This window comes from Gymnoscopelus microlampas, assembly GCF_963454915.1.
Source record: "Gymnoscopelus microlampas genome assembly, chromosome: 16".
Classification (NCBI taxonomy): Eukaryota; Metazoa; Chordata; class Actinopteri; order Myctophiformes; family Myctophidae; genus Gymnoscopelus; species Gymnoscopelus microlampas.
Genome location: NC_139953.1, coordinates 14,367,097 through 14,390,437, shown reverse-complemented (window position 1 = coordinate 14,390,437; position 23,341 = coordinate 14,367,097). Strand labels below are relative to the sequence as shown.

At 41.5% G+C, this 23,341-nt stretch overlaps 1 protein-coding gene across 1 annotated transcript in view; it reads right to left on the bottom strand.

Annotated features, from left to right (window-relative positions):
• Positions 1–23,341, bottom strand: part of mmut (methylmalonyl CoA mutase) — a 51,350-nt gene that overhangs the window by 3,349 nt on the left and 24,660 nt on the right. Inside the window, exons 8-12 of the mRNA XM_084082700.1 lie at positions 16,284–16,399; positions 13,316–13,431; positions 12,077–12,208; positions 11,315–11,462; positions 5,685–5,852 (exon numbers count right to left, since the gene is read on the bottom strand). Of these exons, the coding sequence (XP_083938826.1) occupies positions 5,685–5,852; positions 11,315–11,462; positions 12,077–12,208; positions 13,316–13,431; positions 16,284–16,399 (680 nt within the window). The remainder of the gene's footprint in view (positions 1–5,684; positions 5,853–11,314; positions 11,463–12,076; positions 12,209–13,315; positions 13,432–16,283; positions 16,400–23,341) is intronic.

Sequence of the window (23,341 nt, the reverse complement as noted above, 5' to 3'; positions counted from 1 at the left end):
CTTGCATCTCCATATTATGTTTTTTGTTTTTTTCATGAATGAATGCTAGATTTTATACTTCGCTGTGTCACACACAAGTAGTAAAAATAGCCATTCTACTAAGCTTGTACAGTATGTACGTTTTTTTATTTTTACAATTTGTGCTCAAAATAGGGTCGCCAGGTTGACATGGTTAAGCCTGTCTGTGGGTTTTATATATTATTTATTAACAAGAGCTTGTGAAAAGTAACTGTTTTGGACATACAAGGTTTCAACCCGACAGCGATGATACACTATTGTGTCTAATTCATTCTTTGCAGTTTCCTGTCTTTCTCACTCGTCCAGCAATAAAAGGACGCATCTAACAGGGTCTTCTGAGAATACCGTATATCAAACATGCTGACTGTGAGCATATTACGTTTAAAATATGATCAACAAACTAATGTGCTGTGGACAGTCCGTTTCTACACGGGATAGCTTGCATATAGATTAGAAAATTATTTCGAATGTAAACACAGGTGAGAATTTATATCTGATTTCTCAGCAAAATTACAAGACCACCGTTTCAGAGTGAGGGAGATAAATCGCAAAGAACTCTACAGATGGGGCAGGGGGGATGGTGGAGCAGAGAAACACATTCCAACAGCAGTAAGTGATGGAAGAAGTAGTCAAGATTTTAGTAGTTAAAGTAGCAATACCAAAATATAAAAATACTCAAAACTTTACTTGAGTAAAAGTACAAGTGTTGCAATTGGCTTCAACATTTACTTAAAGAACCAAAGTAAAAGTTCTCAAATTGTCAAAATGTTTCGAAAACAGCTGATCTACAAGTTCACAAGCTGTGAGATTTTGATCAGCTATTTTCGAATAGCCTACGTATAAAATAGTGCTTGAGTGGTTAATGTATGTTTAGTAATAATAATGTAACTCTGAAAAGTAACGAGTAACTAAAGATGTCAAATAATTTTCTCCTCTGAGATGTAGTGTAGAAGTATGAAGTATCAAAAAATGTAAATACTCACGCAAAGTAAAACTTCCTCAAAATTGTAGCTACAGTACAGTAAGTGCAGTACTTAGTAAATTTACTTACTGTAGTTACTTTCTACCAATGAAAACAGCAGTGGAAGCAAGAAGTAGAACAATGGAAAGAGCTTAAATAAATGCCAGACTGGTAATCTGCAAGTGACATAATCCATTGAGGATGCACATAACTCTCTCCAGTATATCTGCTTGAACTCTTTGGCAGGCTATTCATCATTTAAATGAACACTCTTTTTTTGTGTGTCGTTGTTTGATGTTTCTTTTGCTACTGATTGCAACAATGCAATTTCACTTTGAGGATTAAGCCTTGACGAATGACCAGAGATAACGATTCATTTCTTTAACAAGAGTGAAAAAAAAAGCTGAGATTTTCAGCACTTTATATGCCAATGTGTTTTGACAAATCTAGCCTAGGGAGTGGCCGAGCCTCAGGGAAACCTTCATAAAGAACATATCATTTGCAGGCATTGATTAAAAGTATCACACAATACAGATGCATTGTGCAATATATATCTATTGTCATTTTAGGGGAAAACATCAAACAATTAGAGCTTGCGTGTTGGGTGGTAAATGTTTGAGCATGGACATTAGTCATCTAGGCAAGAGCATATTCTTGCCTTGGGGAATTTGTTTAGTGGGAGGAAGGGAGTAAACTCACTCACACATGGGCAGTGCCTAGTATTGACTCACAAACAGTAGTAAAAGTCGAACACGTTTCAGCCTAAAGCCTTAAGTCTTTGTCAGTATCTCAGAGCCTCTGACACTCAGAGAAAGGCTCCAGCCTGAAACACATTAGTCTTTCACTGCTGACAATAAATCCTCAAAAACTCTGTGTTTGTCAGTGTAGACTGTTTTTATCGTTATGTTTTCTGAAACTCACAATTAACGTTATTACATTCAGCAGTGTTTACATGTTAAAAATGTAGCCAACACAATCAAATTCAATCTGTCTAATTTTAGGCACATAGGACCATATCTAACAACAGACGCAGCTAAACTCTTCATGCATGCTATGATCTTCTCACACATAAGATACTGCTTCACAACCAGGGGCCTGTTTCACGAAACCTAGATAGAAGATTAACTCGGGATTTATCAACTATCCTGGATGAAATTATCTTGGTTTATTGTTAGGGATTGGAGTCAAGTCCCTGCGACATACTTAATCTGGGAAGTCTGTGATCATTTTCTACATTCTTTATTTTAGATGACAATTATGCAAATGATACTAATGAGGAAAAGTTACATAACTTAGTTATTGGAAGAGATTCATTTATGAACATCCTATATATCTATTTCCTGGTTTCAGACAAATTGTTACATAGTTTATGCTAATTACAATTACAAATGGATGCATGATTTAATTATGTCAAGATAATAATTTCTGGATATGGAAACAATAAACTCTAACCCTAACCCTATTCTATGAGAGTATGAGATCATCTCTCTAAATTGCATATTATGCTAATGAGGAAACTAAAGGTTGCATGACTGCACCATAGTAATAGATTTATTTCTGGACAACACACACATGGACTTAGACTGTTGAATTACATTTCTAAGTTAATTAGAAGTTAAATGATAGCGATTTCCAGTTGTTGGCCAATATTTAGCTAATTATGCAAATTATGCAAACTAAACGCAACAGAAGAAAATGGAGATATCTTTATTTGACTTTCTAAGAACCCCAACAATCAAAATATACTACTCCACAAAGTACTGTAAAGCCACTGTAATGGTGGATGGATTGATGGCCCGCTGAAAAGTAGGCGTGGCCGATTTTATGGCCAGGAGTAATTTCTCACTAAAACTAATGTTTGTTGTTTGCCCAGGCCCTCCGGTACACCAACTTTGATTGGCTCCCACAAAGTTTCCCAAGGGATTTGGGTTGGAACAAATTCAGAGGTGATAGTAGACACCTTTATGAACACATTTGTGAAGAAAGCTATTGGTAAGCATTTATTTTCCAGATTGGTCAAAAAAATCTCCCTAACTATATTAGCCATGAATCGGTTTCATTAAAGCTGAGTTATCTCACCAGATTAATTTAGCCAGTTAACCTGGATATGTTTATCTATGACTCGGTTTCATGAAAGCAATGCCACATTAGTTACCATAGAAATGTATTCTGTGAACGTGTGAAGTTAGCCTGTTCCAGACGGGCTAACAACCAGGTTCAACTCCTATTGCCTTTACTGTTCATTAACCAGTCAATCTGATCACAAACCACACTTATTTGATTCTTATGTGTTTATGTTACCTTATCTTTATTAGCCTGCATTAAAACATCATATAGGTACACATTGCCATTAAAGGACTACTTAAACCCTATATACTTCATTATACATCAAATAACGAAAATATATACCGCAGGCTGCACATCCTCATAATGACAGTTTGTGAGCTTGTAGATTGGCTATTTTCACTGTAAAAAAAAAACATTTTGAAGAATTAAATAAAAAACGTTCTAAAATATTGTGACCATTATCATTTTTTTACTAATTATTTGTGAAGTCGGACTATGTCCGACCATATTTTACTGCTTATCTCTTTTGCTAGGCCTAGGCCTATTTGTGGAATATAAATAACTGCATGTCACAATCACTGGAGATTGCACACAGGAATATCTATCAATGAGTCATTAGACCAGTTTTTATTTTCGCTGCCGTTGTGTATTAGCTCCAGTCAGATGGTTTCCTGGACTATGGATTCTTTATTGATCTATCCTGAGGGTCTGTCGCCGAGGTCTTACTTCATTTACCACGTTTCGTGAACCCGCGGCCGTCGCCAAACAAAACCAAGAATTGATTAGAATGGATTACTTTTGATCGTTTGATGCGTGTGTGTAAGGCTACAGTACAATACTGTACTTACATGGGTGATTATCAGCTCTATTTGTCACTGCTGTCATTTCTCATATTTTACTGTAATTGTTCTGTCTCCTGTACTATGTTTACTTGTCTTGTAATGTACTGATATGTCTGTTTTTGTATGGATGGTTATATCACCACTTTTTAACAGCCTGCTCAGGGGCTACAGAGGAAAATTAGCTTTTGGCTAACTCTGGATCATTTACATGGATGTGAAAACTGACATGTTGATTAATGTGCACTGTCCCTGGGAAATAAATAAATAAATAAAATAAATACCTGTCAAAATGGTCGCCAAGAACGGGGACTAATGACTACACATACACAAATTTGACAGTGGAGACACTCAATCATTTAACCACTTTCAACTTGGCATCGCTAATTTGTCAGTTCACCAGGGACATCAGGCTTAAGGTTAGACAGAACGGAGAGAGGACGTTAATTAATTGTATTCATCAGCAAGAGTAGAACAAAAAGGTTTTTGTCCATAAGTGTCTGTGTTGATTTTGCAAAGCCTCATCAGTAAGAGGATTCTGATATGAGAGAAGCTCAGGGTGAATTGTATATTTTTTGGGATGAATATCAAGACTTGGATGTTTGCCAATAAATTCATTAAAACGACAGGACAATCTCCGCCATTCCTTGGATAGTATGTGAGGTGCAAACTAACATAAGACTAACATATGACTACAAGAATTGGAGTTATATTCTGATAAGAGTCAATGCTAATTCTTTGTTCTTTTGACATACTAAGTGGCCGGAATCAACCACATTCACATCACATTTGAAACCGTTTCCGGAAGTGGTTTATCACACTGTCAGAACTGGTATAAGGACTTCACGACTAGGCTCAGATTGGACCCCCCCCCCCCCCCCCGCCAAGTAATTTAGAATAATAAAAAAAAAAGTTAAAATAATTATATATTTTTTGATAATAAATCAGTAAAATCAGGCAAAAATAATAATTAAATAACATAACCCTAACCTAACCCTAACTAAAGTAACCAAAAACCGAAAAGAAACAAACAAAATCGCTTCGCGCACACCGCCCCCAGCCTCAAGCCAGATCTCTGGCCCTGACTCTGAGAGTGTGAGGGAAATTTCGTTGGAGGGAAATGTTAAAGTAATGCTAGGTAACTTTTTCAATAAAACTAAAGTTAAATTGTATATCTTTTGTGAGTGGCAAATGTTTCACAACACCCACTCCATGAATTTCACCCCCGAAAGCCTTTTATTTATATATTTTCTATTGAACGTTGTCGGGGTTGACTTTCCCGCCAAAATGACGTCATCTGGCCGGAAAATGGAAGCGGAAATGCACCGGTTTCCTGTTTGGCCAGGAACTACTGCACCGGTTTCCTGTTTGGCCAGGAACTACCGCGCTATTAACAAAAAGGAAACTCACGCTGATTTAAGAGATTGTATGATTTGAAGAACGAAAAAAAACAGAAAAAGAAAACACAGCTCATGGTAACTAAAGCTCCACTGGCTAAGAGAAACGATCCACAGATCGTATAAAACAATAAAAAGAACGCTTTTTGAAACGCTTCCGTCTTCCGGTGAAAATGAATGGAATTCTGGGTAACGCAGTAATAAACGAACGGCCTGCAGTGACGGTAATGACCAGCAGAGGCTGCTAAAAAATGTTTTTTTTTTATTTGCACTGTACAACTTTAAGGAATCGGACCGTTAAACCGGAATCGTTAAAATCCTAAAGGATCCCTACCCTCATCCGAAGTGGCTTTCGATTTAAGTTTTAAGTGGCCATTATAGAAAGACAATATGTTAAAGTACCTGTGGTGGGATGACGCCCCCACAGATGACCAGGATGTCGGGCCTGTTGAGCTTCCTTAGCTCCTTGATGAGCTCGGGGACCAGAGTTTTGTGTCCGGCTGCCAGCGTGCTGACCCCAACGCAGTGGACGTCAGCATCCACCGCCTGCTGGGCCACCTCCAGGGGAGTCTGTTCACACAACAGCAAGATCAAAAAGTTGTAAGAATGATGTACAATTTTCAACTGCAACTGCATTATAACATCACCAGGTCTACGTATGTGGGGGACATACATCTTTACTACTTGAACCCAAAGTAGCAGCCCCGAGCCAGCCTGTAACACTGTGTGTCCAGTACCAACTCATAGTAGACCAGTTGTTCAATTGCCCTCAAACTTGAAACAAAAATCGCCTGGCTTTTGAACCGCTTAACATTCCTACCTTCGCATGTGTCTCCGCTTATAATGATCAATAAATATTTGCCATTTCCCCCAACATTTTGCCATTAAGGTGGTGGTGCATGCACGCTGACACAAATGACTGTACAGTACAGAGCTGACCGAGCACATCATGACGAGTCATAGTATTTCCACCCCTCCACTCGTGCCTTAGGTTTTTTTTATTGCTTGCCAATAATGTATTCTATTCTATTTATATTTTAAACACAGTACTTTTATGATCACGTGTTATTCCAGTGCTATATCGATCCTATGGAAAGTTGCTTTATACACTTCATAGCGGCAACTGTGTCACTTTGACACTGCACTGCAAGTCCATAGAAACCTTCCATTTTCTTCGCAGGGAGGACTGCCGGGGGGTGGTGGACGTCTGTATGGGTCATACGCAGTGCACAATGGCACCTCAGGCATTGCACACACACACACGATAAGCATGTGCACTTAGATCAGTCTAAAAGCTACAGAATTATTTAAACATCTTGCATGTTGCGTGTGCAGCCCCTTACACATTAGCCTACGTATGTACAGATGCCCTGTTAGTGTGTGTGTGTGTGTGTGTGTGTGTGTGTGTGTGTGTGTGTGTGTGTGTGTGTGTGTATGTTAGTGTGTATGTGTATGTGTGTATGTGTGTATGTGCGTGTGTGTGTGCGTGTGTGTGTGTGTGTGTGTGTGTGTGTGTGTGTGTGTGTGTGTGTGTGTGTGTGTGTGTGTGTGTGTGTGTGTGTGTGTGTGTGTGTGTGTGTGTGTGTGTGTGTGTGTGTGTGTGTGTGTGTATGTGTGTGTGTGTGTGTGTGTGTGTGTGTGTGTGCACGTGCTGTTGTGGCTAATGATTGTTTGCTATTTAAAATCATACCATGTGGGCATGTGCATTACTGAGTCTGAGCACAATAATTATCACATACTGTACTATTTTCAACCTACAGTACACAACCTACATGACTCTATCAGCCTACCTACTATGTACAGAGGCCCTGTTGTACACCCAGTGTGTGTGTGTGTGTGTGTGTGTGTGTGTGTGTGTGTGTGTGTGTGTGTGTGTGTGTGTGTGTGTGTGTGTGTGTGTGTGTGTGTGTGTGTGTGTGCAGACAAGGCGTGCTGTTGCTTCCATTTACAAATGTGTACAGTTATTCCATAACTTTTACACTATAACACATACAGTACAATCCACAGAAATCAAATGTATTTTCTAATAAATAGTCCTACTCTACGCTACCATTGTATGCTTTATCCCTTTATTTCAACGTTCACTTCCACCATAAATCACGAATGGGATCACCAAAAACAAAATAAAAAAAAACATAAAAAATGCTCTTTCACGTAAATGTATGACCATTTCAACATGGAAAAGACTATGATGATTATGCCAAAAAAAAGAGATTATCTCAAATAATTGAAATTAGACTATTATTGTATGTTATTGTAGCAGGCCAAGCAGAATGCATAAAATAAGAGTCGCTGTGAGAATAAGGGATGCATTTCCCCCAATGAGAAGCTCTTCAACTTTACCACAACAGTCTACTTATGATGCAAGCATGTTGAAGGAGCTCATATTACAATACCCTCATATTATTTTCATGCAGAGTGGAGCAGAGGCCCTCATACTCTGGTTCATCAGTTGCATCACGAGTCATTCCAGCATGACCAGCGAAAGCTCTCTGCCGAGACCAATAAATGGGAGAGTGAAGCAGCACATTCACATAATTATGTGTGGTTTGTATGTTATTCACCTCAGTAGAGTGGATAATTGGGAAAATCATGAGTGCAGCAGTATTACGTTGTCTTTGTAATCTCTCTCTCTCTCTGTGTGTGTCTCTCTCTCTCTCAATCTCACATTTTCTCATTCTCACCGAGATTTTTTAAGTCGCAGTTCACACGTGTTCACGTGTGTGGTTTAAATCCTCAGAATTCTTTTTTGCATTGCAGGACCTAGTAATTATGAAAATATGCCATGCCTGTAGAATCAAGCCCTCATTAATATGCCGATATGACATACCCCTACAGTAGAATCAACATGCCAAAATGCAAGAATGTCTCAAGAGGAGGACCCTCTCTAGTCTACACTGATTCCAATCTTAAACTGTGTTTTTTATTGTTCACTTTGATGGCCCATTCATTGGAATTAGTTATAAAGTTATAAATCAATCGCAATGTCAATCTACAACATAATGTAGGCAATCATAGAATAAAGTGTGTGATTTTGTGCAAATGAATTAACAGTTATGAGAAGAGACGATGAAGTCATTTGTCAGTACCATGCGTACTCAAAACACACGCATGCACACAATAAATTAAGCAATGAAGCAATAAAAGTTTTGTGTCCACTCTTGTCTGTGCCAAGTAGCAAGTTTGAAAATGGTACGGCAGAACAGCAAAAAAAAAAAAAAAAAAAAAAACGTTTCATAGTTAAGCTTCAAAAACATAATTTTAATAATTTTTGTGTTTTTGGAGTGGATATGAGAAGGAACATACAAAGGGAATAAATTAAAGAACTTCAAGCAGGGATTATTGCCATTTTGAAAAGTTTGATGATGAAACACTGGCTTAACACCGTGTTCCTTTGATCCGGTCAGTGTGTTCTGTAAGGCACATGTTTCGCTACCAGATCTAATCCGCCTAATGTCCAATTTATGCTCTGTTGTACAATGGTGTCACGCGCCGAAAATAGCAGCTCTACAAGCTCACACCATGTCGCGGATGCTATTTTTTGTGTGTGACACTGTTGTACTACGAAGTATAGATCAGCCTTAATGATGAGTGAAATCAACATAATCAACACAACCAGTTCGCAAATGTGCGAGTACAGTTTGATGTCATAACTTTTTTCTTTTTTTTTACTTAATTTTTATAATTTTTTTCTGAGTAGAAAAATTCAACAAACAAAATAACAAATACTAGAAATACACAGACAAGTAAAAGTAAAATGAAAAAGTAAAAAAAGTAAAGTAAAGACAAGAATGGACATTAAAGATTGTGTTGAGGTGGGCGTTAAATCAAATGGATTAACATAATGAGTTACATTTTCTTTTCTTATTTTTTTCAATCAAGCAATTAGTTACATTTGATGTGTCACTTCTTGCGTGGATTACATGGGGCAGAGTTGGGAGCTGGAAGAAACGTGTTAAGATCTTTTCACACGGGAATCAACTGACGCATCTAGTAATTCATTTTCAATGAGAGGCGAGCGGGCAGGTTGGGAGGTGCGGGTAATCTGACAGGCGCAGCGACAGGCGCTAAGGGGAAGTCAGCCACATGAAAGTAATTAGCCAGCACAAAGTTACTGATTGACTGGAAAGAGCAGTGGGCAGCTAACGAACAGCACCCGGGGAGCAATTAGCGGTTCAGCGTCTTGCTCAAGTACTATAGAACGTGCCAAAATTCCTGAAGGGGGCGTCAACAAGCTGTCTTTTGGTAGCGGCGGACATCTTTGAGGGGTAAAAACCAGGTTGACTTAAAGGGCAACACCACTTTGGTAGAGGTTTGGGTTGTGTAGTTACATTGAACAAGAAATCAAAAATAATTGCGCCATTGATTAGAAATTGATAATTCAAAATGTGCTCCTCATTGACTGATTGACAATATAGAACATCACCAAACCCAGTACTGTTTGTTTTTTTAACAAAAATGTTAACTTCCTGCTGATTTTACTATTTGAAAATCCGGATCCGGATCCGCGAATCCAGTCTCGAATCCAGGTTTTCTTCTTAATAGAAATAGCAAAATCAAAAAGTTAACATTTGTATTTAAAAAAAAAACAGTACTGGGTTTGGTGATGTTCTATATTGTCTGAATCAACTTTGTTTGTGTTTGCTTACATGCTAAAAGAGTGACTTTGAGAGCTGTTTTACCGTACAATGTAAGTCAATGAGGAGCATATTTTGAATTATCAATTTCTAATCAATGGAGCAATTATTTTTGATTTCTTGTCCACCTCCTTTGGAGTTACATCATGGCAAGATAACTACACAACCCAGACCTCTACCAAAGTGGTCTTGCCCTTTAACATTGCCCAATGCCACTCCCCCCCCCGTGGTGACGACACGTTGGCACGCTCTATACATATCGACACAATGCTGGGAAGAGCTGGGCTCGAACCGGGAACCTTCCGATTCCCAGGTGACCACTGTACCTGTGTGATAACTGTATAGACCAATTTTTTTCTTTTTCTTCCAACATTGAGACTGGACGCACAGGTGATCGTTTCATGCAATCAATTCCCAACATATTGTTTCGGGTGCGCTGGTTTCAGTTCATTCAACCTCCTCTTGTGTGTTGGCTAGTGAGGCGCGTCCTAGCGAGACCTGACAGAATGGTTTTCATTTGGTGCCGGCCGGCGCCCGCATACTGGTTCTTATCAGTGTGACGTCGTCTGTTTATTTGAACAGAGGTAACATGCAAAAATAAAAATCAACACACCAAAGGGTGTCCTGGAGACGAGATCAACCAAAAGCTACTGTATATTTCTGGAGGGGGTGGTCAGAAATTCAATTGGGCAATTCATCTCCACACATCTCTTCACACAGTACTGGTAATGGATTGCATGTCAGCGGGAATAAACAGTCACACATGTGTCCAACTAAGAACAACCCTCCCGCTGTTTGCCATGTTCCTTTGCGTTTCTGCTTGTTCTCTGCAGGAGGCTTATAGGGTCAATATTACTGATGGAACACCGCTGAGTACCCATTGAGTCCCAGAATACAATGCAGGAACCACATTGACCATTATCACACGGCAGCTCTGTTGCTCGTACATCATGCTCAGGGATTTATGATGCAAGAGCAAAATGGCCGCCAATATTCACACATGTACTGATTGGTACTTTGTATTTAGCCATGTTCACCGTCCACAATAAATCCTGTTTTCAATTTAATCATTAACATGTATAATTCTTGTCACCTTGTTATGGACTCATTTGTGATGTGAGGAAGTGCATCTAATCAAAAATAATCGCACATGCCTTAGCCACATTTATTAACGCTGATGAATATCGGAAGAATCCAGTGGTTATTAGCAGTCTTGCGTAGCCACGCAGGACATCATTTTCAGTGCTTCCGTTGTAGTGTATGACGGAAGCATTTGAAAATTGTGGGAGGCAACAGTCTGGCTCGAGAGACTATGCTATTGTACAGGATGTACAATAGCATGTACAATACAGGATGTACAACAGCACTTATTGGATGCTTTTATTCGACACTAACCTGAAACAGAGGACCAATATCCACATCGAAGCCCAGGTCAGCGAACCCTGTGGCGATAACCTTTGCCCCTCTGTCGTGGCCATCCTGACCCATCTTGGCAACTAGCAGACGAGGGTTCCTACCCTCATGCTTTTTAAACTCTGTGACTCTGGAAACCAAAATAACAGACATTAACCAGCATGACAACCATGCCATTGAAACCAAAAAGCTTTTTATTATTACAATTGATTATTGATTCTGGTTATTTCAGTCATTCAACACTTTTTACGTGTACGTCTAGGCCTGTCACAATTATTACATAATCATCTAATCGCAATTATTTTATATATCGCAATTATTTTTGCATAATTGTCATAATCAACCCTGTTAAATAAAAAAAGGTTAAAAATAGTGGAAATAGCCGATCTATAAGCTCAAAGCGCGTCGCAGCGCTTAATGTTTATTTTTAAGTATAAAGTAATTAAATATGTGTTATTTGTCATATCTGCCCTGTGCAACTTTTGTTTACGAAAGCTAAAAGCCAAACAGAAATGAAATTTGTATTCATAATGTTCCATTAATTTTCAACGACAGAAACACAATGAAATCGTTAATCGCAATTATTTGAGTGATAATTAATCGTCAACTTAAATTTGTAATCGTGACAGCCCTATGTACGTCCACATGGGTTCACAACTTCACATGTTGTAATTTTATTATATAATTATATGTTAAACTTTATAATTATGTTTATATTTGTTTAACTGACTGTTACTTTATTACCTGTTGAGGGTCCGGGCAATCTCTTCATGCTCCCCAAACTCGCTGCGGTAAGCGCCACTCACCATCCTTGTGCTGGCTTTATGCTCACCGAACACCGCCTTCATTGCATCCGTTATCTCTCCCACAGAGCACCTGAAAGACAAAGGCACATTACACTGGCAATCGTACAGAGTAAAATCACTGAGTGTTCATTTCATCAACACTCTTTACTGTGATCACACTGACACTCATTTTATTCTCACCCTCAAGGCAATCATAAACTACATGTAAATCAGTTTAGCCTTTAGCCATTATTTAGTCCACTTGTGTCGTAGCCTATACAGTTCAACGGATAATTATTTTTGGGGATATAATGTTTCTTCTTAACAGTTCACACCAAAGCAAGCTGAAGTAGACCATAAACTTGAATTACTGATTTGCTGCTGGATAACGTGACGTGGATTCATTCTTTACACCATGCTTATAAGATGCATCTCTATAATGGACAGTCGCTAATATTTGTGAGAATTGGCCTGCAGGCACCTAGGCTCCTAAGTAGCCTGACAGCGTGTCGCGGGTTCGAGGTCCGATCACTTTGCTACATGTCACTCCCCATCTTTCTCTCCATATCCTGTCAAATAAATCTTTCTTTTTTTTTTTTTTGCTGCTGGATCACGCAACTAGCTTTATTCTCTACTCTACTTCATGCCATGGCATGCTGCTTACATGTCTCTGTAAAGGAGAGTCGGGACTCGGTAGCCTATGAATGTATGAGCATTTTTGGCTGTGTCAGTTGTAGATATGTTTAATAAAACTAGTGTGTGTGTGTGTGTGTGTGTGTGTGTGTGTGTGTGTGTGTGTGTGTGTGTGTGTGTGTGTGTGTGTGTGTGTGTGTGTGTGTGTGTGTGTGTGTGTGTTCTGTCAGTGTTTGCAACTTGTCAGGCCATAGCGTGAGGCTGTCAGATGTTCAGAAACTTAAGGTTAACTAAGTAACACAGACTCATCTCCTGTCATTGTGAAAGGAGGGAGGTTCAATTCACACGGTGAATACCGCTGCACAACCGTTGACAAGTAATGAGCCTATAAATAATATTACATTATACTGTATTACTGTCATCTAGTTTAATCTACTTGCGGTCGGCCTGTATTGTATTGAGAGGTGTAAAACAGGAGAACTGCATGGAAATGTCAACAAATGACACATAATTTGTCACCTTTTCTTGTATAAATAAAATGAAGTGTGTGTGTCTGATGTCTGACCTGGCACGAGATGCTTCAACGGCCAGGGCCAACAGGTTGCCCTCCCCGGTTCGAGCACACTCCTCGATGGCAGCCAAGCAACTCTTCGCTACCACAGGGTCACGGCTCTCCCTCGCCTGCAAGGGAAGATAAACATGAAATAACACAATCACAGCAATGATGGGAAACGTGCCATTGTATGTTAGCCGCAGCAGTATGGCATATTCTCCAAGGGACATTTGGAGAGCAGGTAGCTGAGCAAACACTCTATTATTATTAAACCATTGAATGCAGTCTATTCAGTAATGTTCAATATCAAATCAAGAGGAAAACCTTTAGAAATGACTGTCATCCTAGCATGATGGAAAAGAAATTATAATGAAAAATTGAGGCCACGGTCCAATATGGGACAGGCATGTCACAGGCATGGAAGACCACTTTCATTTGATTACCTCAATCAAACCCTTACCTTTGATGTGACAACTTGGCAAATGGAGCGAAATGTGACCTTTGTGAAGAGGTCAAATCTTACATTTCATGTCACTACAAGTGGCACAGCGTTCATCCCTATTATGCAAAGATGAAGATGCTGTATAAAGATTGCATGTACAGTTTGAAGATGGTCTTATGTAATCCTGCTGTGACTCCACACACATGGGGTTTCATTAGGAAGAGAATTAGTCCAACTGAAATCCCAGTTGGACTTTTTGTGGCTCACATTTCTCAACATTATCATTCTTAAACAACACACACAACGTCCTTCTTTATGAGATATCACAGTGCTGTCCATCTGGGTGCAATGATGCTGAATACTGTTGAGCCACCAGCATCTTTTTTTTTGGTGAATCTGAAATTGTATGAACCTGTGAGAACGCGATGAGCTTTTCTTGCATATTAATTACGGTATTAAAGGTAGGGTAAGTGATTTTCTTTGGTTAAAATAAGTGTTAAATAGCTCTACAGTATATTCTGATAGTACTCATTGCTATAGAAAAACGCCACCCATTCTGTGGGCAAATATTCGCCAGAAATAGCCAATCCAATTTCAGCCAATCAGGAGAGAGTGCCTATTTATCATCTTCAACTTTTATAGTGTTCAAGTTCCAATTTTGTCTGCTCAATTCTTTCTCATCACTTCCAATTTCACTTGTTCATCCTGTATTAGTTTTCTCTCCTGATTGCAGAAATTGGAACTGGAACACTATACAATTGAAGCTGATAAATGGGTACTCTCTCCTGATTGGAGAAATTGGCAACACACCTGAAAATGTATTTTCTGTTATTTAAAGAGCTGGAGAGACCGGGAGACCCCTGTTACTGAACAAACACTAAATAGCAATGATTACTATGAGAATAAAGAGCTATGTACAGTAACACTTATTTTAACAAAAAGTATGCTGCCCCTAGAATCTCTCTGTGTATGTCAGGTAAAGTTGGATCGGGCCTAGACCCATAAGGCTCCACTAGGACTCGGTTCCGTTTTGAACCGGGCCTGATATCCTATGGTCTGTTTCGGATGGGTGTCTTTTTAGAGAAAACATATTTAAGGCTATGGGGTTCAGGTAACAAAGCCCCATGGGCCATGTCCATTTTGGAACGGATCCAACTTTTTGGAACAGTGAAGACCTTTAATCTGGTACGGTATCTGGTCTTATCTAAGCATTGATATAAAGGGGAGGCCCAAAGTGTTGAACGCACTCTGTGTAGTTAGTTATACTAGACCATACCCGGTGAAGGGCGCAGGCAAAAGTAGTTGCAAACTGGGGGTTATTGCATGTCGTGTCGCGCGTCCCCCCCCGCGCGTCCCGTCGTGCCGTCCCCCCTCCTCCCCCCGCGGGTACCGTCGCGGCACCCTTACGGAGCCTGTTCTGTCCTCTCTCTCTCTATCTCCCTCCCCCCCTCTCTCTCTCTCTTTCCCCCCTCTCTCTCTTTCCCCTCCTCTCTCTCTCTCTCTCTCCCTCCCTCCCACGCTCTCGCTCTCTCTCTCTCTCTCTATCTCCCTCCCTCGAGCCGTGTATGCGTTGACACGCATATAGGCCGCGGACCCGTCCACCCCCCCACCACACACACACACACACACACACACACACACACACACACACACACACACACACACACACACACACACACACACACACACACACACACACACACACACACACACACACACACACACACACACACACACACACACACACACACACACACACACACGTGAATGTGAATGTTTTCTGTGTAAACGTGCGTAAATGATGTCCCCGTGTTTCTGTTGTGCAGTTGATGTGCTGCGGTGAACGGAACGCACTCGCAGTCTCGCAGTGAATGGAATCATGTGAGTCGGTGTTGCCATGTCCGCCTATTGTAAGCGCTTTAGTGGCAATATTGGTGGTATTGTGTTTTGGCGTTGGTTGTGAAAGTGCAGGTGGGTGTGGGGACGCGTTGTGAGCTTGTAGATCGGCTGTTTTCCAAGAGGCAAGGTATATGTGTGAAGGCGCTTCGTTTGGCCTTCTTTTCATAGACCTCGTTGCTTGTAGGGTTCGTTTCGTTTGGCCTTGTTTTCATAGACCTTTCATAGGCAACGACGCATGCGCAGTTTGATCATCATTTTTGTAAATTAAACAAATATATATAATTTTTAAAGTCTATGTACACACTTATATATTAAAACAATGTATTTAACATTTAACAATGTATTTAACTTTGGGGAATAAAATGTTGCTGAAAAAGGTGAAAAAACTTGAAAATGTGGGAACAAATCGTGCGTGCGCGCCTTGCGCGCGTGCGGAGTCCCCGGCCAAGCCCACCCCCCCTTGGAATAAATGACTTCCAGCGCCCCTGAACATGTGCGATTAGTTACCAACTAATTGTCAACTATTATCGAACATAAAGTTCTGTAACCAATTTTTGTTGATTCATTCGATTAATCGTTGCCCCCCTTCAGGTTAATTAAAGATTAATAGTGCCTCAAGCTGGGGGTGGGGTCACTTACCTTCTTGAGTTTGTCTATCTGCTTTTGACGTACGATGGTGTTGTCGATGGCCAACACCTCTACGGTCTCCTCTTTCTCCAGACGGTACTTGTTCACCCCGACAATGACCTCTGCACCTGGCCCACACAAATATACACGGTATATATATATTAGTATACACATGGTATTAGTAACGATGGGGTAACATGACCAGAAAAAAACTATCTAACTACTTCCGCACACTCGGTGTCCACACCCCACAGCTCTGTTATCGACTAAACAACGCACCGCCAGACCACATCTCGCAAACTCAGTCGCCACGGCGGCCGCGCTGAATTTACGCCTCGCGTAGGGGACATCTCACTGCTCACTGCACCTTTTCCACCGCGCAACATAATTAATTCTACTCACCAAATGTCGGACAAAACGGAAGGGGAGCCAGCTTCGTACCGTTTACCGTGCGCACGACCTCATCAGCACAACAGCACGCAGCCGCTGCGGGGGTTTTTTCCTTTTTTTCCACACTTTTTTTTTGGTCACCATTTTCTCCAGGCACCATTTCTGGTGTAACGTCGGGTGTTTCTTTTCACCAGCCAATCACCTTTCACGTTGCCACGTCCGTTGCCACGTCGCGCTGACGTACGCTAAACAAGCGCTGCCGTGCGCACAATGCAAACGAGCCCAAAGGCGCGCAAAAATAAGCCGACCATTGCTTAGACACAAAGTCAGACCTGGCAACGCAGCCTACGCCAATCATGTGTGAGAGATCTACAAGCTATGGGGCAGAGACGCCACCGTATCTTAGCAACAACTACAGCGCTCACTCTCATTGGTCGTGTCACGCTAACAGCAGTCTCCAGACAATGGCATCGCAGACAGCTTGCTGTTACTGCTGTAGCCATCACAGGCAGTTGCAGCACGACGGACAGGGCGCTGTGATAGCTGCCATGTCGCTAACGCTAACCTGGTTGTCATGCCTGCAGCGGCTGTGCAATCACTTTGTCAACAATGCACGTTCGTGTGGTGAATGTCTATATTGCTGCTCAGTTCGTCCATTGTAGATGGTGTATGTTTGTGTGTGTCTTCTGGAGAACTATGTAACTCCACAGCAACTACAGTAACTAACGTAATGGCAGGACCGCCCCGTGCAACCCATGTTACGCTACATTATGGTCATGTAGTAATTTCAGATAATTTCGCTCCGATTAAAGCAGTGTTTATCAACCCCCCCCCCCCCAAATACACGTACTTCATCTGGGACCCCCCCATTCTGTTTGACTCCGTTCCACAAGTACATATTGTGAAAATAGCCGATCTACAAGCACGTTCAGAGGCTTTGTACGCTTGGAGATCGGCTATTTTCTACATGATTGCCTCTTTCTTACATTCTTTGCCAATGTGGCCCATGTTTTCATAGCATAGTTTATTGACTACTTCTGTTGCAGAAATGGCCATTTCCTTTACTTTCGGTTTTTTATTGTCTCCGCCAGGCCGAAAGGCATGGCGCAACACTATGTTTCACCCCCTGTCCGTCCGTCTGTGATAGCAAATCTCTCACATCGTTGACTTGATCGCAGCAAAATAACAGCCCGATGTGGAGAGTCAGTGAGAGCTGGATAAACGACGTAAAATGTGTCAAAAGGAGTCTGTACGGCTGTCGATAAATGAACACATGACGTCGGTGGGAGAGGACATATTGTGTCTTTTGGACAAACAGCAGCGTGGTGCTGATGTTTGTTGTGTGAAGCAGCTTAATGTCAGAGTGTTTGTGTTGGAGCGCCTCAGTGCGGCTGCAGAGTTCATGTGCAACCTCTTCCAGAGAGACACAGACACACTAGAAACTCTGCTGGGGAAAAAAAACACTGCTGGGCATTGACTTTCCTATGGACATTGATCTACACACTGCAGGTATATCTGCTACACACACAACATCAAACTACACACTGCAGGTATGATGCAGCGTTTGCATTACAGCCAGCATGCCAGCGTAGTTCCCATATGGTTTCAAGGTGGGCTAAACCATATGGACCCCATGTCAGCAATGTCAGCGGCATCCACTTCAGTCCCAACTGCGATGCCCATGCAGGCTATAAGTAGCTTCTACCTGGCCCTTAGGTGGGCCCCAACTAGCCATGTTTATGTGGGACCAAGGCGGGTCCTAACTGGGTTTGCCCATGCAGGCTTTAACTGGGTTCTACCTGGGCCCTAGGTGTACCCTAACCAACCACAGTGCAGTGCCCATCGCTCCAATTGTTGTGACGTCAGGGCTCTCAATACTGCACATTGGTGGAGGAGGAGGGGCCGCAGGGCGACCGCACACATCGCTGAACCAATGGTAGCCCACGGATGTTTCCTCTGTGGATTTACAATCTGCCCCTCTATGCCACATATCATCCGCACTACAGGGTCTTCACTGACCCAGCCACGGCCCCACTGACCCTCATGACGCTACGCCACTTAAACGTGCCGCAGCATGCGCTGGGTTGCCAGGTTTGCACAGCCTGCGCCAGAAACAAGCAACCACCTTCATGAAAAAAAAAAAAACACCGAAATGGTCCGCAATGTTCCAGGGGTGTCCCCGCGCGTCCCAACACTCCACAGGGGGTCCGCGGACCCCCTGTGGACCCCCTGAAACATAACAAATATTATTTCTTCAAATTTTTTCCTTTTTCAAAAAAACTTTTCCACATTTTCACTCCGGCGATTTGGGTCCCCCAATATACACACGGCCACGCTGGGCCCCGTGCGCGGCTGGGGTTGAGGGGGGCGTAGCCCCCCGAAACTCTAGTGCACAATAATTTCAAAAGCAGAACGGTGCTGTATTTTGCAAATGAGCAGAAATCTTTGCAGAAATCTTTGCAGAAATCTTTGCAGAAATCTTTACAGAAATCTTTGATAAAACTATCAATTAGCAGAAAAGATCACGCAGTCAGACTCTTGCATCAGAAACATTTAAGATATTATTTGACAAAAAAAATCTCAACTTTAACAACAAAGGCTACAACACAATTGAAATAATTTACCGATTATGAATATATCGTCCCACGGTTTCTTTATTTATTTCAATGTTTGCCTCTTTTTCTCCCCAAGTCTTTCTTTTCTAAAATTAATACAGTATTTTCCTCTTTTATATGGGGAAATAAGAAGCCAAGGGTCCAAAAAACCTATTACAGAGAGATAGATCAGATGGAGGTTTAGGGTTGCCAGACAGACAGCGTTACTACTGGGCAGCTAATCTGCAAAACATTGTGCATTGAGCTTTCTATCCTGAGACTGAGTGGTGTCAACTGGACGCACACTCATGTCATTCTTCTTCCTTATGTCATTCTTCCTCCTTAAGGCTTTGGTATGGCTTTAAGGCATACCAAACCCGACTCAAACCTAAGCAATTCACAAGCAATTCAATCGTCATATCCATCTTGAGGATCTGGCAGCATATCAAACAGCACCTGGGTTGGAACACACTACCCCTTAACATCCCTAGTAACAAGATGTTTAGACCTGCTGCTACTGTAAATAGACAGGGCCTTAGCACAATTGGCGATTGCTATAATAAAGATACTTTTTCCGACTTTGCTCGGTTACGAGATACTTTCAACCTACAACAATATGACCTTTTCAGATACTTTCAAATTCAAATTCGGCACTTTCTCAAATAAAAAACATTCACGTTTCCAGTTTCCCCACCCCCATTGGACATAAATAACCTTCTGCCTATGACAAAACTTACAAAACAGCATATTTCATATTTGTACGACTTCCAAACTCCTGATGCTCCACCGGCTCTGATGAAGATTAGAGCAGAGTGGGAAACAGAACTGGGCTTTAATATAGCTGATGATTGGTGGTCTAATGCGCTTAAAGAATCAAAATCATGCTCATCTTGTGCAATTCCAACTCATACAACTCATCCAATTCAAAGTAGTACATAGAGCACACTACAGTGGCAAGACTTGCCAGGATATACCCTAATTTGGTTGATGCATGTGACAAATGTTCTCTGGCCCCTTGCAATCTCACAAATGTTTTGGTCGTGTCCGAGTATTGGAAGAATTATTTCAACGTAATCTCAGGAATAGTAGACCAAATAATTGAAACTTCCCCGCAGATTGCTATATTTGGTATACAGTACCCCTACCTATAATATGGTATATTGATTGACTATTTTGGGAGGTTGACCCCCCTTGATCTAGAATAGTTATCTGGGATGGGAAAGATAAGGTAGCGACTGCGTCTTATAGCTGTAATGTGGAACTGTTCCCCGACGAGCCATTACTCACTACTTCATCTGTTAGCCTAGCGATGATTCTCTATTATTCTGTAAATGTGTCAGAAGACCCATGCTTATATAAGCATAAGCAAACATAAGCAATGCTGTTGTTATTGTTGTTTTTACTTTTTATCCTTATTTGTATTCCCCTGCTGATTGTTGTGTGTTTTTGTTTTGTTTTGTGAGTATATAGGTATTTACATATTTTACATGTATTTACACGCTCTGTGTAATTAGTTATATAAGCTGTGCAGTATGTGCTAAACACAAACAGCCAGACAATGCAAGGTCCAACTCATTTACAGGCACATACTGCCTGCAAACTGGCTTCATAACTACCAGTCTCCTTTCAAGTTCTCAAGGTTGTGTATTGTTCCACAATAATTGTGTGTGTGTGTGTGTGTGTGTGTGTGTGTGTGTGTGTGTGTGTGTGTGTGTGTGTGTGTGTGTGTGTGTGTGTGTGTGTGTGTGTGTGTGTGGGGGGGGGGGGGGGGGGGGTAAATGTACAGGTATATATACGTATATTACTGTTATTATTATTACTTTCTTCTTTTTCTTTTCCTTCTAGAATTCAGTTAACATTCTTTGTTACTAACGTTAATTAAACTAATTGGTGCATACAGTACACCAAGGAACAATGGCAAGGCTTTTCTTTGAAACCAAGGTGACTGGAGAATCTAATTCCACTCCCACAGAGTTCTGTAAATTGAAAAAGCCTTGTCTATCGCCTTCTTTTCCTCTTGTCACCCTGTCACTCCCTCTCCACTACCTGGGTCTCTTTCCTCTCTGTATGCAACAAATACACTGCACACCACTGCATAGCTCCAGCCATGTAGACAGGAAAAAGCCCCATGCTGGCATCTGATAAGCCTGGGGTCCTAGCGCAGTATCAAAGGGTGCAGTCAGAATGCAGAATGTTTGATTCATTATGTCATTTCAGGGTCCCACACTTTGGGCCTAGTAGGCAAACTAATTATTATATAATAAAACAATGTGTGTTTGTTGCTGCTGTGTGCTCAACCACCGTACTCTAAGGTGCTTTATTGTCGGTCATGATTGGAAATCTAACAAATTCTAGCCGATTGCATGATTGTATTGCACTGTTGTACGATTTCACCACTCTCCTCCAGATCCTTAGACGAACGCACACACACACTAAAATCACTGGTGTGGGTGCCGGAGCTTTGTCTGTCTGTTTGTCATTATATCTACGATATTCCCCAGAGTGGTCTACAGAGAGCCAATAATGTGACACAGAACAGAAATACAGAAAACCTATTTTGAAACTATGGTGACTACAAGCCAGATAAATGCATTAATATACATTCCTAATATTGAGGCTCACACAAAATTAACCTACCACTGAGAACAGAGGCAAGGAACTCCTTTGAAAACTAAGCGACAGGAGAAACTCATTCTACTCCCACTGTGAGATGAGAAAGCCTCATCAATCTGTCACTCCTTGTCCTCTACCTGCATCTATTTCCTCTCTGCATGCAATAAAGACAGTCTGTGTGCACACCACTACACAACTCCATCCAAGATCACAGCAAAAAGCCCCATGCTGGCATCTGATAGGTCAGCCTGTAGTCCCATTGCAGTACAGGATCAAAGGCTTCAGTTGATGTAAGCATGTCGTCGCTATTGGGGAGTAAACCTTGTATGTCCAATACCGTTATTTCTCAGGAAATGGAAAACAATAACCTGCGTTCCAGTGGATCCAATGTAGTCACAAGCTCTTCATTTTTAAAAGGATCCCTAGCTAATAAGCCATAGATGCCTGACTTAATAAAAGTATGGAGATTGGAGACAGAAGGTTTCTGTCTGACATGTGGGATGGCATAGCTATAGGTGACCCCACGTCAAGCCCAAGGGTGTGTGCATTAAGGCTACGATAGGTGTGAAAACAGGCAGGCACTAGGCAGTGTGCAAAGGGTTGACTGAAAGTTCAAGGTTCAGCACAGAGACAACCTAACACATGCCTCTGTATGACAATCTATTTCAAGGACGTGTTTCATTGCACATACAGTAGCACCTATTCAAGCCAAAGGCTTTCTTGGGTTTGGCTTGTGTTCAGTAGCTGAATGACTCCCTGCAAACTGGCAGCTTAACTATTTGATTCCTTTCAAGTTCTCAAGGTTGTGTATTGATCGACGAAAAGTCCTTCCACTCTTCCTCATCCGGGTAGATATCCCTCTGCGTGTGTGTGTGTGTGTGTGTGTGTGTGTGTGTGTGTGTGTGTGTGTGTGTGTGTGTGTGTGTGTGTGTGTGTGTGTGTGTGTGTGTGCGTGCATGCGTGCGTAAGTAAAGGTGCGCACTTAACATAGCTACAGTAGCCTCTAGGAAAACAATGTTTTGTTCAGCTCCACAGTGTGAGAAAAACACACGATTTGTTACCAACTAATTCGAGTCTTCAAACCGTTTTTTCTGTTTACTGAAGAGAGACAGGGAGAGAACAGAGAAGCGTCTATGGATTCCATAGACTAGAGGTTTGGCCCGCTACGCGGCCCTCACACATGTGAGGCAGCACCAATCCAAGCAATATTTAGTCATATAGTCATCTGAGTGTCGGGGCCTTTGTCAGAGTACCCGTTGTACCTGTCTGTCTGTGTCTCCTTTGTGGGCATACTGTATATGGAGACCTCTGAATGTGTCAGTCCTTGTCCCTTTTATGGGCATATATGGAGATCCCTGATGTCATTGGTATGCCCATACCCTGCATATTGGCACTGGACAACTGGATCTCCCATATATGCCTACAGTATATTCGGGTCTGTTTAGGATTATGTCTGAGTCATAGTGACAATTT